Below are 13,574 nucleotides of genomic sequence, written 5' to 3' on the forward strand. Positions count from 1 at the left end.
GGGAAATGAAGATAAAAGTTGTTCCAAATGTTGCTTGTAAACATGATGCCTCTTGCAGAGCATCCTGCCCCTGGGATGCTGCAGCTGGGTAAAGAACATTCAGGATTAGGTCAAACCCAGGCATTTCCCAGAGGGCCAAGAGGAAAGATATCTATGTGAAACAGGGCTCAGGGCTCTTCCAGACAAGCTTTTTTAAAAAGTAGCTAGTGCTAACTCTTCCTTCACTACGTGTGCTTTCAGTTGCATTGAAAAGAAGTCAAGATTTCTTTCTAAATATTTCCAACATTCAGGCAATTTAAAAAGGAGTATGGAAGGTTCTAATTAAAAGAATTCACACACAGAAAGCTAATGCATGGAGAAAAGCCTTTAGCTCCATCCCCTGACTGTTAAATATGTGTTTTGGAGCCAGCCCTTCTAATGAGGTGAAGATTAGAAAGCAAGTAGCTTGAAAAGGCATAATGTGCTTTGACAGAGAGCAGAGAGCCCAAGCAGAGGTCTCTCACCACAGAGGTGAGCTAAAGTCCCTAAGCACTTGGCAAGATAGGAGCATGGCATGTTGACATCTTGCTGGGTGTTTGCAGTGATGAATGATGCTAAGCAAGAGAGTTTATTTCAGCCTCTCATTCCAAGCCAAAAGGTACCTGCAATCCATTCTCCTGCCCTTTGGAACCTCTCGATGCAGAGCTGTTGACTGCTTTGAGCCACAGTCTGCCTGACTTCATGAGCGCTGTTTTGCAAGCCTACCTGGCAGACTAGGGAAAAAAAAAACCTTCTCTTTTCCTGGCAAGAGGCCAGGGTGTGCACTGCAAGCACTAGATACACGTAGGAAGAAAACTTATCCTGTCATCTCTCCAACTTGCCAGGCAAAACCTCCTCCAAACTGTAAAGAAAGCTTAAAAGTTCCATTTACGTGTGGCTCATATTCTTTGCACACTTCACTGTGAACCTGCTACCTTTCTTATCTTGTATTTATTCATAATTTCTCATTTTGTCCTTTCCTCACATAGTTCAAGCTGACTTTCTGGTGTAGATAGTGGCTATCCTTTTTTGTCACGGGGGTGGAATGACTGAAAAATGACCAATCACATCCATGAATTGTCCAACTCTTTTCCCACAGCATGGCTGTGGTTCAGTGCCAAAGACTTTCTTGTGAATTGAAAGTTGTGGCTTGTAGGAATGTCAGTTTAGTAGTTCCTAAATTACATGCTGGTTGGCAATACACAAAAAAAATCCGATTCTTACACATACAGTTGTTTCTTTTTCCATGGATATATACAAAGTGTCTTTGCATGTCTAAAGGCAGCTTCTTTTAATTTAGAATCATTCCCACTTGACCTATCACTATCTGCCTGCATAAAAAGTCACCCTCTCTCTTTTTTATAAACCTACTCTAAGTATTAAAAGCACAAGGAAAATTCAGCACCCCAAGCCTTCTGCTCCAACTCATGGATGTGGCATTTCCAGATTAAACACTTGGATTTGATGATATAAAAGGTCTTTTCTAGCCTCAACGATTCTCTGGTTCTCTGTGCTTAATTCTGTTTTTCCAAGGCTCTCTGACACTGGCTGACCCTCTGGATCAATAGCACGGCCAGCCAGCTGCAGCCCCAGGCCTGCTCTCTCTGGCGTTCACACCTCCCAGCTGGCACTAGCACAGAGAGCTAAATATGTGATTTTGTGCTGGCAGAGGCTCCCACATGCCAGGCACTTGGCTGAGGGCTCCTGTCAGTGCAGCTGCTGATATGGGAGCAGGGGGAAGAGCATCGGGCTGGCGACAGCTCACCCGCCTCAAACAGAGCAAGCGAGGAACTGGGCTGTGCAGAAGAGGGGCCTGGGGGTGCCAGGATAATTGTGCTTAAGTTTATGTAGCCCCTTGCAACTGAAGAATTTAAAAGGTGTCCAGATGAGGTTTTGACAGAGAAAAGCAGTTCAGGTACTGGTTTGAGGCCCCTCAGAAGGTGCTGATTGCCTGGTGGGACGGAGCCCTAAATCTGTCAGCGGGAAAAGCCAGATAAGGAGTGGTCCTGCAGAGCTATTCCCAAACCATACCCATTCTCACTCCATGGCCCCTTCCTGTGTTCCTTGTTTCCAGGAATTCCTGGCCTGCTGTTGAGAAATGCGGCTTTGCCCTGGTTCCCATGAAAGGAGCAGGGTATCCATGTCCAGCCGTGCATTCACCAGGACAGGAGCTGTCCTGGCACCTGCTGTGTGCCACAGGGTGCCCAGAGCTCGCTGGGGACACGGCTCAGCCTCCCTCCTTCCTTCAGCTGGGGCAAAGGGAAGAAAAGCAGGGACTTTGTCTCCCCTCTCCTCCATACCAACACCAGGGAGGAGGCAGTGAGCTCTCCACTGTCACCTCTGTCCCACGGTCTGGTCCCTCTCAGCTGTGCTGTGTGGGCAGTCCTTCCATCTGGCAGGGCAGTTTTGCACAGATAAGTTCACTCACTGCTGTAATGCACAGCTGTAGTCCACTTGTCTTATAAGTATTTGGGTCCCTGTATTCAGATCTGAAAAGACACTTTAGTTTTTAAATTCCTAAACACTTTTGAAGTGTTGCCTTCCAGTTTAGCAACCTTATTGGAAGGGCAAACTACCAAGCAAAACTCCAGTCAGCCTCATACACTTCATTTCCCTAAGCTCCCTCAGCATCTAGCAAGGAAAGAGGCCCTTTGTGACATCTTTCAGATTTGCTAAACTAGCCCTCTAGTGTGAATCACCTTCTGAATGGACTTATCATGCTCCATTGACTACAGAGGCAGCTTAGGGACAGCCTCTGAGATTAACCTCTGACCCCACACACAGGGGTGGTGGGTGCTGAGCACTGCATGAAAGCCTCTGAATCAAAGGTGTTAACTGAGACTGTATCACTGAACTGCAGCATAAATCACAATAATGGTTGTTACATCGTTGTTGTAATTGCTGCTAATAACAACAGCAAGTAAAGTAAATTTCTGGATTTAAGATTAGACTGTTTGTCATCTCCCTTGATGAAGTCTCTAGAGACCTGTAGCACAAATGCTGCAAAGTAGGAAGGTGGCTGCCTTTTCCATTGCCTTTTTCTTACTCTGTTGTACCAGTTTATTGTGACTCTTATGTGAAAGGTTGCAGGGCACCCTGCACTGAAAGAAAATTGACTGGTCTTTTTCCTTTGCATGTGAGCAGATAGAGCAGTAGCTTATTTAGGGAGCTCTCCTGATAAGACAGCAAGCAGCAATTGTGATAACCCAGGCCCAGTTCAAATTCAGCTACTTACAAAACAGTGTTTATCAGAGGGAGTGCATGTTTTGTCTCTGAGACACTCAGTTATACAGGGGGTGTGATGGACCCCTGTCAGCAAAGGAGGACAGCAGCAAAGAGAACAAACATGGCACTTCATTCCCAGCTAAGGATAAATGGAGACCTGCTCTTGCCACCCCTTTTGGCACTGGGGAATGTCCTGTTGAGTCAGTAGGACTACGTGCACAGCACTCATGTAAATTGTTACAGGACTGAGATATTACATATTTTAGGATCTTTGCATATTATATCATGAGTCTCAACACATTTTTCAATGCTGAAAATGGGTCAGTTCACATTTGGAATATATCCAAAATCAGGTCCTGAATTCAACATAAATCCTTTTTAGTATATCTTGTCAGATATACTAAATATATGTGTGTATATATATATATATATATATATATATATATTTGTATATGACCTATATATTTTTATATGTCAGATATACTTGGCTTACCTTGCAGCCAGTTCCAGCAAGCACCCAGGCAAACCTATATTTGGCACAGGTTTCTTCAGTGCCCCAGTCTGTGTCCTTTCTTGTGTCTTTTTCTAATACATGTACCCAGAGTTTTGTTATGTTGATCTTTATTCTATTCCCACTTTTCAAAACCACTTCTCCCCAGAATTTCTTTCCATATCTTCTAGCCCCACAGAAGTTTTAAGACTATTTACAACAGTGACTCCATGTAATTGCAGACATCACGGACATGTTTCTTCTCAGGTAATCACTTCAACCCTGAATTCCAGGTCAGCGGCGTGAGTCCTAAGCCCAAGGAAAAAGTGGAAGAAAGGAAGAAAGCAAAAAAGCACGAAAGAAACTAAGAGAAAGGAAGGGGGAACATCTCTTTGGCTACTACCTCCACCATAAATGTTTTGAGGAGGAATTGGAAGCTGGTTCAGCCTTCCAGCTGGAGATTCCTACTGCGTCAAGCACATTCCCAGGCAGCCACTTCATCCTACTGAGCCCCATTGTGCACCCTGGAGCAGCACCCACTGCACTTGACCAAGGCTGAACATCTAGATCCCATGAGCATCTCTACTGAATTGTAATGAGTCATAAAAATTTTAAGCTTTCAGCCAGAAAGTCCCCATATATATAATTATACATACATTATACATTATACATACACCCCATAATTATACAGGTGCAGAACGCTTTTATTAGGAACAGTAGGGTTTTAAAATTGTATATCGGGGGGAAAAAAATCTGTATCTCAAAATGCAAGGGGATGCAAGTTAATTGTCATTACAGAAAGATCTTTACTTTTCCTGCATTCCCAACATAAAACACTTTTCTCTTACTCTGCCTCCAGAAATTCCAGTAGTAAACACGAGTAATAAAAACTCTTAAATAGCTGTTGATTAACTGAAAACAATATTTTTAAGACAGACTTTTTGGGAGTGTTTTAGTATTGCAAGGCTTTATGTACTGAACAGAACAAAAAAAATTGTTACTGACCTCTTCAGATCCAAGATTTCATCTTTTGCTCCTGTGGTAGAAATGGTGTAAAGCAGCAAATGAAAAGTGTTAACTAAGAAAGCAGAGACTAAATAAACACAAACAAAAAACATTCTTTGCCAATGGAGACAATAACTTCGGTGATAATTGTGTAGCAGCAAAGTTACAGTAACTCAGGGTACTCAGTAAGGATGGATATATTTTTCTGTAAAAGATAGTCTCTGTATGTATGTATATTTGTAGTTAATGTCAAATCTCCTTTGACCACAAAGGTAATAATCTTTCTTCAGAAATGCTCCCAGTGAAGATTTTATATCAGAATTGTATTTTACTACAAGATTACAGGGGTTTTTTTCTTCCATTTGGGTTTCACTGGAGACAATTAGCACCAGCTAACTAAGAAAAACAGAGAGAATCTCATGTAGGCAAATCCTCATATCACCATAAAAGATAATAATGGACAAAAACCTGGATTACTACTTTGTGAGAAGGTTTCATCCTGAACATGAGTTCAAATTCCCTGTTCTCAGTGAAAGTCAGGTGCTGCTGCTTCATCTGATTTTCAAGGCAAAGGATGAAGTGCGTGCATCTCTGTGTCTGTGTGAGGGCGACTATCAGGCATTTGAGTTTTAATTACAAGTCTATCCCGTGCAAGGACAGAGGGATGATGAAGTGCAAAAAGGCTTTGAACTCCAGCTGTGGTAGTGCACCAGATTAAAAGGTCTCAAAGAGGCTTTGTGCTGCTAGCAGATATTTGCCTGCAGACATCTCACCCCACTCACCTCTGGTGGTCCTCCTTCCATCCAGACCCACCTAATGAAGCACCATTCCCAAAAGCTTGGAGCACAAAGTGGAGCAGAACTTGGGTCTCTTCTGCATGAAGTCCTCTCTATTCATCCACTCCATAGATAACAAACCAAAAAGGTGCTAAGACCCTGCTCCAGGAAAGCAACCCAACCAAAAAGAATGGGTGTAAAAGCTCTGTTCCATGTTTACAGCTCAGTCAGCATCTGAGGACAGAGGTGGGAAGGACATGAGAAATCCAGAACTGTGTCTCCAGCATGATGGAGCTTAGGGAAACAAACCGTGACTTGACACACTCCTCAAGCAGCTCATATTTCCTGCCAGGATCAGATACCTCACATGGAAGTACAAGAGCATCTTAAAACTCTCTCACTACCCTGTAAGCTAAAAATGTAACTAACTGCCAAGCAGCATATTAAAAAGGAATTTACATTTTTCTTTTGTAATTAAACAATAGTGAGTACTCAGTCTCCTTTCCAAGGATAGAATTTAGGTTTCTGGGTCCATTAGTGCTTTGAAGAATGGACTGTCAGTTTTTATACCTTACAATACTTAATTTTCTTCCAAACAATTTTAGAAGTCTATATCAATCTCCTTTTCTTGTAAAAAACGTGAAGCATCTTCTTCTTTTGGCAGTGACTGATGGAATGGGTTTCCTGGAGTAATTAATTAATTATTCTAAGATTTTAACTAATAGTTGGACACAGAAAAAAACACCCAGAGAAATTGGAATGTGGCTTCTTTGTTCTACTCTTGAGTCTTAATCACCTCTCACCAAACACACACACATGCATATATTAAAGTGACTATTAAAGTAAAACAGCTGAGCATGACAAATCTGGGCATGAGGGTTTACCACTGCTTACCTGACAGCGTAATTTTTTAAAAAATCAAACTCTTCATCTGTAATCCATCATTGTGTCAATATCACACAGGTTGAAATAACTGTATACTGAAACAAGCTGCTTAAAAGAACTGAAAAGTGCCAGGAAATTGGGACAGACAGGCTTTAGTGGGCACAAACCAAAGAAATGTTTCCTGCTAGATTCGCTTTCTGGCAGACCTCTTTTACAGGCTAAAACTTTTTCTGAATTTACAGATCTGTTTGTGTGACAAGCCACACCTACAGCCAACAAAAACTAATAAAGAGATACCATTAAATATTTAGAAATATTTTAAGAAGCTCCAGAAACAGTTTCCACAGCCAAATGAGAACACCATGTGTCTGTGTATTAGTTTATTTAATTCTTTATCGCCACTAAGAGCAAGTAAATTACGCTGATACAATTGGTAAACATATACATTCACTAGAGCCCCCCAAAATCCCACAGAGCTAAGGGAAACATCAAGGGATGTTACAGGATTAATGCTTTCATTCTACAATATGGATATATGGCTTTCATACAAGTTTTAAAAAATTGAAAAGGTAACACACTGCTAGCTTACAAAATCAATATACAAACTGGAAAAAAAAAAAGGAAAAGGAACAGGAAAAGAAAGTAACCCATAAGAAGATATCATATAGCACTGGTTTAATAGATATATACAGAATTAGAAATCCATTGAACATGATATTCAGGCTTTGTTATTTTGACTTTCATTTTCTCCTTTCAGTTTACCACGCAAACTACAAGAATTAATATGATTTCTCTCTTACTTTTATTTTTCCATCTTATTTTACCCATTTTCCTCACTTTTTATTGGCAGAGAAAAAGACTTTTCCTGTCTGTGTTTATATGTTCACACTTAACTGAAGTAGTTCGTTCACTTTGAACAAAGCCCTTGTGTGTACTTGGTGTGACAGAAGAGAACATCACTGTGACATTAAGTCCTTTTGGCCATTACATTGGCATGTGTTTTTCATTTCCCTTGGACACAGCTATCCTTAAACTGAAGTGCTGGCAAGTGGGAAGAAATCTAGCTCTTCATCCTACTTGTGTATCCTCACTTGAACAACAGCACAGGACAAAAAGCTCTTTCATTTCAACCACAGCCTGAAAATGTGGCAGCACCAGTTGTGATTCATATTTAGAGTTATGCATGCACCTTTCTAGAGTTTTCCCCATGTATGAATGTATATATATATAGTGTGTGCATATATATATATATATATGCAGTATGCATGTGTGTGTATTTAGAGAGCTGCTGTGTCTGATGCTGACACCTGCATTAAGGTGGATTCTAGCTCCAAGCTGCAGCCTGTCTCTGCTTTAGGCCACCTCAGCAACCACAACACACTCTGGACTATCACAGCCATTTCCTCCAGCTGTAAAAGTCTAGATGAACTACATGATTGTAATATGGGGAGTGCAATCAATGATCTAATAAAAAAAGCTAAATAATGTCTTGTTGCCAGATAGAATAGAGTGAGGGAGCTCAAACAGCAAAATTTAAGGAATGAAATTGGCTGTGGGTAAAACAGCCCTGCAGAGGCTGCCCATTTTCCTAGCTTTCCATCACTGCATTCAGGGTTAAAGCTTTTGTACAGTCTTTAACTTTCAATGCAATGGGAATACTTGTGCACCTCCTTTTTTAGCTCATCAATAAATCCACTCTCTGGACACGTTTTCAGTTTTGTTGTGGGGGTTTTTTTGTTATCATGGGTTTTTTAAGAAAGGAGTCAAATCTGTAGGTACAGTTTTTACATATACAACCCACTCAAAGCCAAGTGATTTAAAGGCTAGGAGATACTTACAGAGTTCCTTAGCCATTTGGGACTCCATGACATCCAAATTTAAATGGTAAACTGCAGAAAGGGCTAAAATACAACCCCACCAATGAGATGATAATATTTGAATATAGCTGAATTCTCATGCTTTCCCAGATTCTTGCTCACTTCAGAGTGATGAGGCCACAAGACAGACAGCCATTTGTGATGAGTGGCAGAAAGAGGCCATTAGGAAAATGATTTGATTTCAGCATTGTTTAGTTTTGATCCAAAAGCAAAGTTTGATGCTGCTATGAATGAGACTACCTACATCTTCTCCAAATGCAAACACCCCTGGGTGGAAGAGGCTCTCTCTATGCTCTACACCTGCTCAGGCAAGTCTTTCACTATCCCTGAAACTCTATGCACCACAATAATTTGATGATAAAAGAGGACAGTGGTAAAGGATACAGCTGCTTGCCACTATTTATCTAGTTAAGTTGGTTTTCTGTGTTTTTTTGTTTGAAGACAGACACTCCTGCATCAATGTCTCTAACTTTTGAGATGATCATTTGATAATTTCTGTCCCCTGGGAAGCCATGACAAGATCAAGTTATGAGGAAAGTTTTACCAGCAATCCATCCTCCCAGCAAATCCAGGGACTCTCTCTGCTCATTATCATACTTCACTGTCATACAAAGATTAAAAAGTTGCTACTGTGTCTTAATTTCAGAAGGACACAGTTGGAGGAAATCTGTGGTATGAGCTTCCTGGGGCTGTTTTGCAACAATCCGGGAAGAAATGGAGAATATAGTCTCAAGGATGAGGAGAGATCATCAACATCCACAAAAGTTGAACTGAGAAGTAAAGTGCCTTAGCAGAACTGACAGAATAAATGCTATCAAAACTATGGATAAGTGTGGGAAGGCAGGCAACAGATATAATCTGTCTCTGCAAAGGAGAGAACTCAGTCTCAACTTCAGAGAAGTGCTGTCCTAGAGAATTAAAATGGACTGAATACAAGACACCTACCCCCACTAACATACTGTTTCCCTTAGGATGATTTGGGAGACATTTTTCATGTGGAGACATGAAATCCCACTGCTGTGGGATATCAAAATAGTGTCCACCTCACCAATATATTGCTTTAAAAAAGTGGTGAGTTTACATTGTTAATGTTGCTGCAGTTCCTAGACTTGAGGGAAAATTAGGTTGTTGTCCCATCCTCAGCATTGACATTAGCCTGTATACTGTTGTCTCCTTTTGACTTTGTCTGCACTTGAACACTTTCTTTTGAGGCTGAAGTGGGACTTTACTTCTCTGTAACACTTTACATTTGATTCGTTTTCATTAAGGCACAAATCAGGGAAAGCATAAAAACAAATGTGCCAAACAGTTGTTCTGCCTTTTGCATGTAAGGAACAGGCAATAGAAATTTGTATAAAATGCTCCTGATTTCCTATCTTTCTCTTCTTAACTGACTCTTCAAAGCTGCCTGTTTATACATTTTCTAATTGTTATTCTTTCATTTCTTCTAACTTTTCTCCTTTGAAAAGCAGTTCAGCCCAGAATGTCATTATGGAATTAAAAGATGAAAATCAGTAAATTACAAGTTAGTATCTACCTGCATGTAAAAAAAAAATTTTCCCTTCCTGGAGCCTTGCCCAGAAGTTTTTCTGCACTTAGCAGACTGTTAAATAGGCTAGGCTGACCTGGGCATTTCTTTCAGAAGACATGTCTAAGTCAGAAAATGTCCCAGTCCTCAAAGACTGTTTTAAATCAAGATATAGACAGGCCTAACTGAAAGCAGCATTGCCTCAGCTTAGTTAGAGAAAGAGAAGGAACATATACCCAAATATACCCAAATATATTCAGGTTTAGACTCACTGGAATCCAGAATCTGGATGCAGATTCATCCATAGCTGATGTTCAGCAACTCACCCATCTCTTTTATAATAGATCTGAGCACTCAGAAAAAGGCTGTCATTTGGGGTTTTTGATCACCTCCCCATACTCCATTACAGCTGTAGCAAATGAAGATGTAAACCATTCCTTGAGAGGGACATTCATGAAACAAATTTCTGTTTGTTAAACTAGGTAAGCAACACATCTATGCTAAGTCATTTTTCATTGTAATAGGATAGCACCAAGAGGGTAAACACGTTTTTCATCTGAAGTAGCTGCTCCCACAGCAGTCAGACCAGCTTGCCCTCCCAATCAGGGAGAGTAGAAGATAAGAAAGCAAATATGGAGAAGTTTCAGAATGACTGAAGTAGAAACTGATCAGGATGAGTGGGAAGAGGTTTTGTTCAGAATCTTGCCTTTTGCTTTCTTGATAATGTCACTAGTGAAACAAGGGCTCCTACTAGGTACTGGGAGCCTCCTTTTAGAGCTGACCTGACTGACCCATTCAATCTTCCTCTCTGTTCTGCCATAAATTATTTTATCATCTGCTGCATAGCTAGACTTTCCACTTAACGTTTTCTTCTGGCTTATTGGAAATTTTCTTCATTCTAAATTTATGAACTATTACTCTAATTGCTGTTAACAATAAGATGCCAATATAGATCCGAACATATGTGGACTGTGCATAAGAAATGTTCTCCTATTTCACACCCTTTGCTGAATTTTCTTCTGGTCCTAACATGATATTTTTTGTTTTGTTTCTTTGTTTTCTGTAAACTCTCTCCATGAAGGCCCTATGCCACCACAGGAACCTGACTAGCTTGCTTCAAAATCTATTAGGAATGTTCCTTTAACAAGCCAGATGGGCAGTTAAACGAAAGGACCATGAGGCATCACAGGAAACACAGGGGAATTTATTTTCTTTATATTCATGGAGGTGGATATAAGAAGTCACATCTAAGTTTTGTTAAACGACAATCAAAGTGTTGGTCTCAACATCATTCCCAATTCCTGCCAGCTCCCTATGAAACATGGACTAGATTAACCAGTGTGAGACAATGGTGCAACAGTGTTGGCACTCAAAGTTGAGCCACTTCAAGTGAACTGATGCAGCATGTAGACAGACAAACCTTTGGTGAGTGAAAAAAAGTTTCCTTCTCCCTTTGCTTTCAACCAGACCTACCAAACCATTAGTTTAAGTCTGAGGCACAAGCACAGGTAGACCTGATTAGACCATGAACAAACCAAATAGCACCCAAAACCACCTAAATATGAGCCTTTATGATTTTAGATTTGGTCATTGCACCACCACCATGTGTGGGGGACATTTTTAACTATACCACAGACTCAGGTATGTCTAACAGCATGGTCAAAATAACGAGGACATTAACACAGACTGCAAAACACACCCAAGGAGTCTGGGAAAGAATTGTGAGGCTAGTCTACCTTAAGCTATGTGCAGCCTTGGCTAGGAGGCTTCAGGAGTGTTTGGGAACAGAAGGAGTTGCCTCACCGTGAGTCCAGATCAGCCGTACCCTCCGTGTGAGAAAAAAGAGGGCAGGCTCTACAACTGTTACAATTCTTTCTCATAATAAAGGGGAGTGATGTTAGTATGGAAAGAAAAAGACTCTCTGCTTGTCTACTAGCTAATCCCAAGAGAGAAATGTGATTTACTCAGGTGAACACAGCCTGCTGCAGCTTCACTGAAGTCAGGGGGTACCATGCAGGAGTACGGGGGAGACTGTTCCGCTTGACCAGCCTGCAGCCCACACAAATGGCAAAGATTATTTCTTTCTGCTGAATTTTAAGATTTAGAATTCCGAAGCAATGATTTTGAACTTAACCTGGGCACTGAAATCCCTTATGTTTCCTCTAAAAATTTTGATCAGCTTGTGGTCAGCTCATTAAACAACCCTTTACTTTGAGACAGACCAGCCATTTGTCAGATCTTTTTTCTACTTTGTGACTTCCCTCAGGATTCAGAATAATTTAAATTAGGTAAAACTGAACAAACTGAAAAACAGCTGGTTGTAATTTTTCTCTTTTTTTTTCCCTGCAGACTACATTAAAAAAAAAAAATCACAACTAATTTTAGGTTGACTGAGCTTTTCCCAAGGTTTTTTGCTTATATAAAAATGTAAGAAAGCAAAAGATACCGGTTTTGTATTTCCCTTCTGTTTTACTGAAAGATAAACCAGAAATTATTTCATTCCTATTGGTTTCAGGTCCCAAAAATTGTCCCTTTTTTGGTCAAATATATGAACTACCTCTGGTGGTTTTCAAACAGATTTCTCCTTTTATTTCCCACCAGACATACTATTTTTTAACCAGCTATAATTAAGATTAACAGGAATATTGCCACTGATACAAAAGAGAGCTGGGTTAGGCAGAATCACAACAATTTCACCTAGATCTTTTATGAAAATTATTTTCCCCCTTTTGTCAAAATTAACAAATAATATACAGCATTTTTCAGTTTTGATAGGTGAAATGGAGGACACCATCCACCAACACTGATATGCTGAAAAGTGGAAAGTTTTGTCATCATTCCACTTTGAAAAATCATTGCTAGAAAATCATGAAAAATTAGGACTCTTATGTCCAGTTGTTGTAAGATTTTAGATTTACTGCCAACATTCAAAATATGGTTAAGGAAAGGCATGTTACTGGTTTTTACCTGTAGATGGTGACATATTGGAATGAACATTAAGCACACATCCAAGAAAATCCCATACTTGTAAATACTCCACAAAATGCCCCCAATCCTTTCCTTAAACAAACAGTTTCATACAGTTATGCAGATGTAACCAGATATTACGAAATAGGCCTCAATTTTTCAGATATAAGGTCCCAATCTTAAATATAAATGCATCCAGCCAGAGTGCTATGTTCACACAGGGTACCACTGGCTTCAGCAGAGCCCCACACAGGCTCAGGTTCTGCTTGCATGCACTAATTACCAGACTGAGACCTATGCAAGACTTGAGAAAAAAAAAATTAAAAAGCTCTACATTTTCAATATACAATAGACATAATTTTCTAAATGAGTTTGGAGTCCTTTATTACAGGCCTCTAAAAATTGTTGTTAGGGTTATACATTAAAAATACTAAAGTAATATAAAAAAAAAAGGATTTTTTTCTGTGTTTGCTTTTTTCCTTCTATGGTACCATTAAGCTATAAATAATTTTAGGATAAGATGCCTAGGTATAAATGAAACTGTTAACTGATCATGTTTGCTGATGTCCCTTTCTCACTTTGCCCGAGTTGACTCCATTAATCCAGCATCTTCTCTTGTTTCTTGCCTTCCTTTTTCTTCTTCTTGGATTCTGTCAAGATATAACAAAAACAATAAAAACTAGTATCTAGCAGGCACTGCAATAAATTTCATTTAACACCCGTGGAATTTCCTCTTTTTTTTTCTCTACATGCACATAAGAATTGTCTCCTCCTTTTGAACAAAGAAAGGGAGAAGAGAAGGA

General features: G+C 40.0%; 1 protein-coding gene across 1 annotated transcript in view; it reads right to left on the reverse strand.

Moving 5' to 3' along the window:
- Window positions 1–6,764: 6,764 nt before the first annotated feature.
- PTN (pleiotrophin) overlaps window positions 6,765–13,574 on the reverse strand; it is a 77,602-nt gene continuing 70,792 nt past the window's right edge. Inside the window, exon 5 of the mRNA XM_066551123.1 lies at window positions 6,765–13,421. Within this exon, the coding sequence (XP_066407220.1) occupies window positions 13,369–13,421 (53 nt within the window). The 3' untranslated portion in view covers window positions 6,765–13,368. The remainder of the gene's footprint in view (window positions 13,422–13,574) is intronic.

This window comes from Molothrus aeneus, chromosome 5 (assembly GCF_037042795.1).
Source record: "Molothrus aeneus isolate 106 chromosome 5, BPBGC_Maene_1.0, whole genome shotgun sequence".
Lineage (NCBI taxonomy): Eukaryota > Metazoa > Chordata > Aves > Passeriformes > Icteridae > Molothrus > Molothrus aeneus.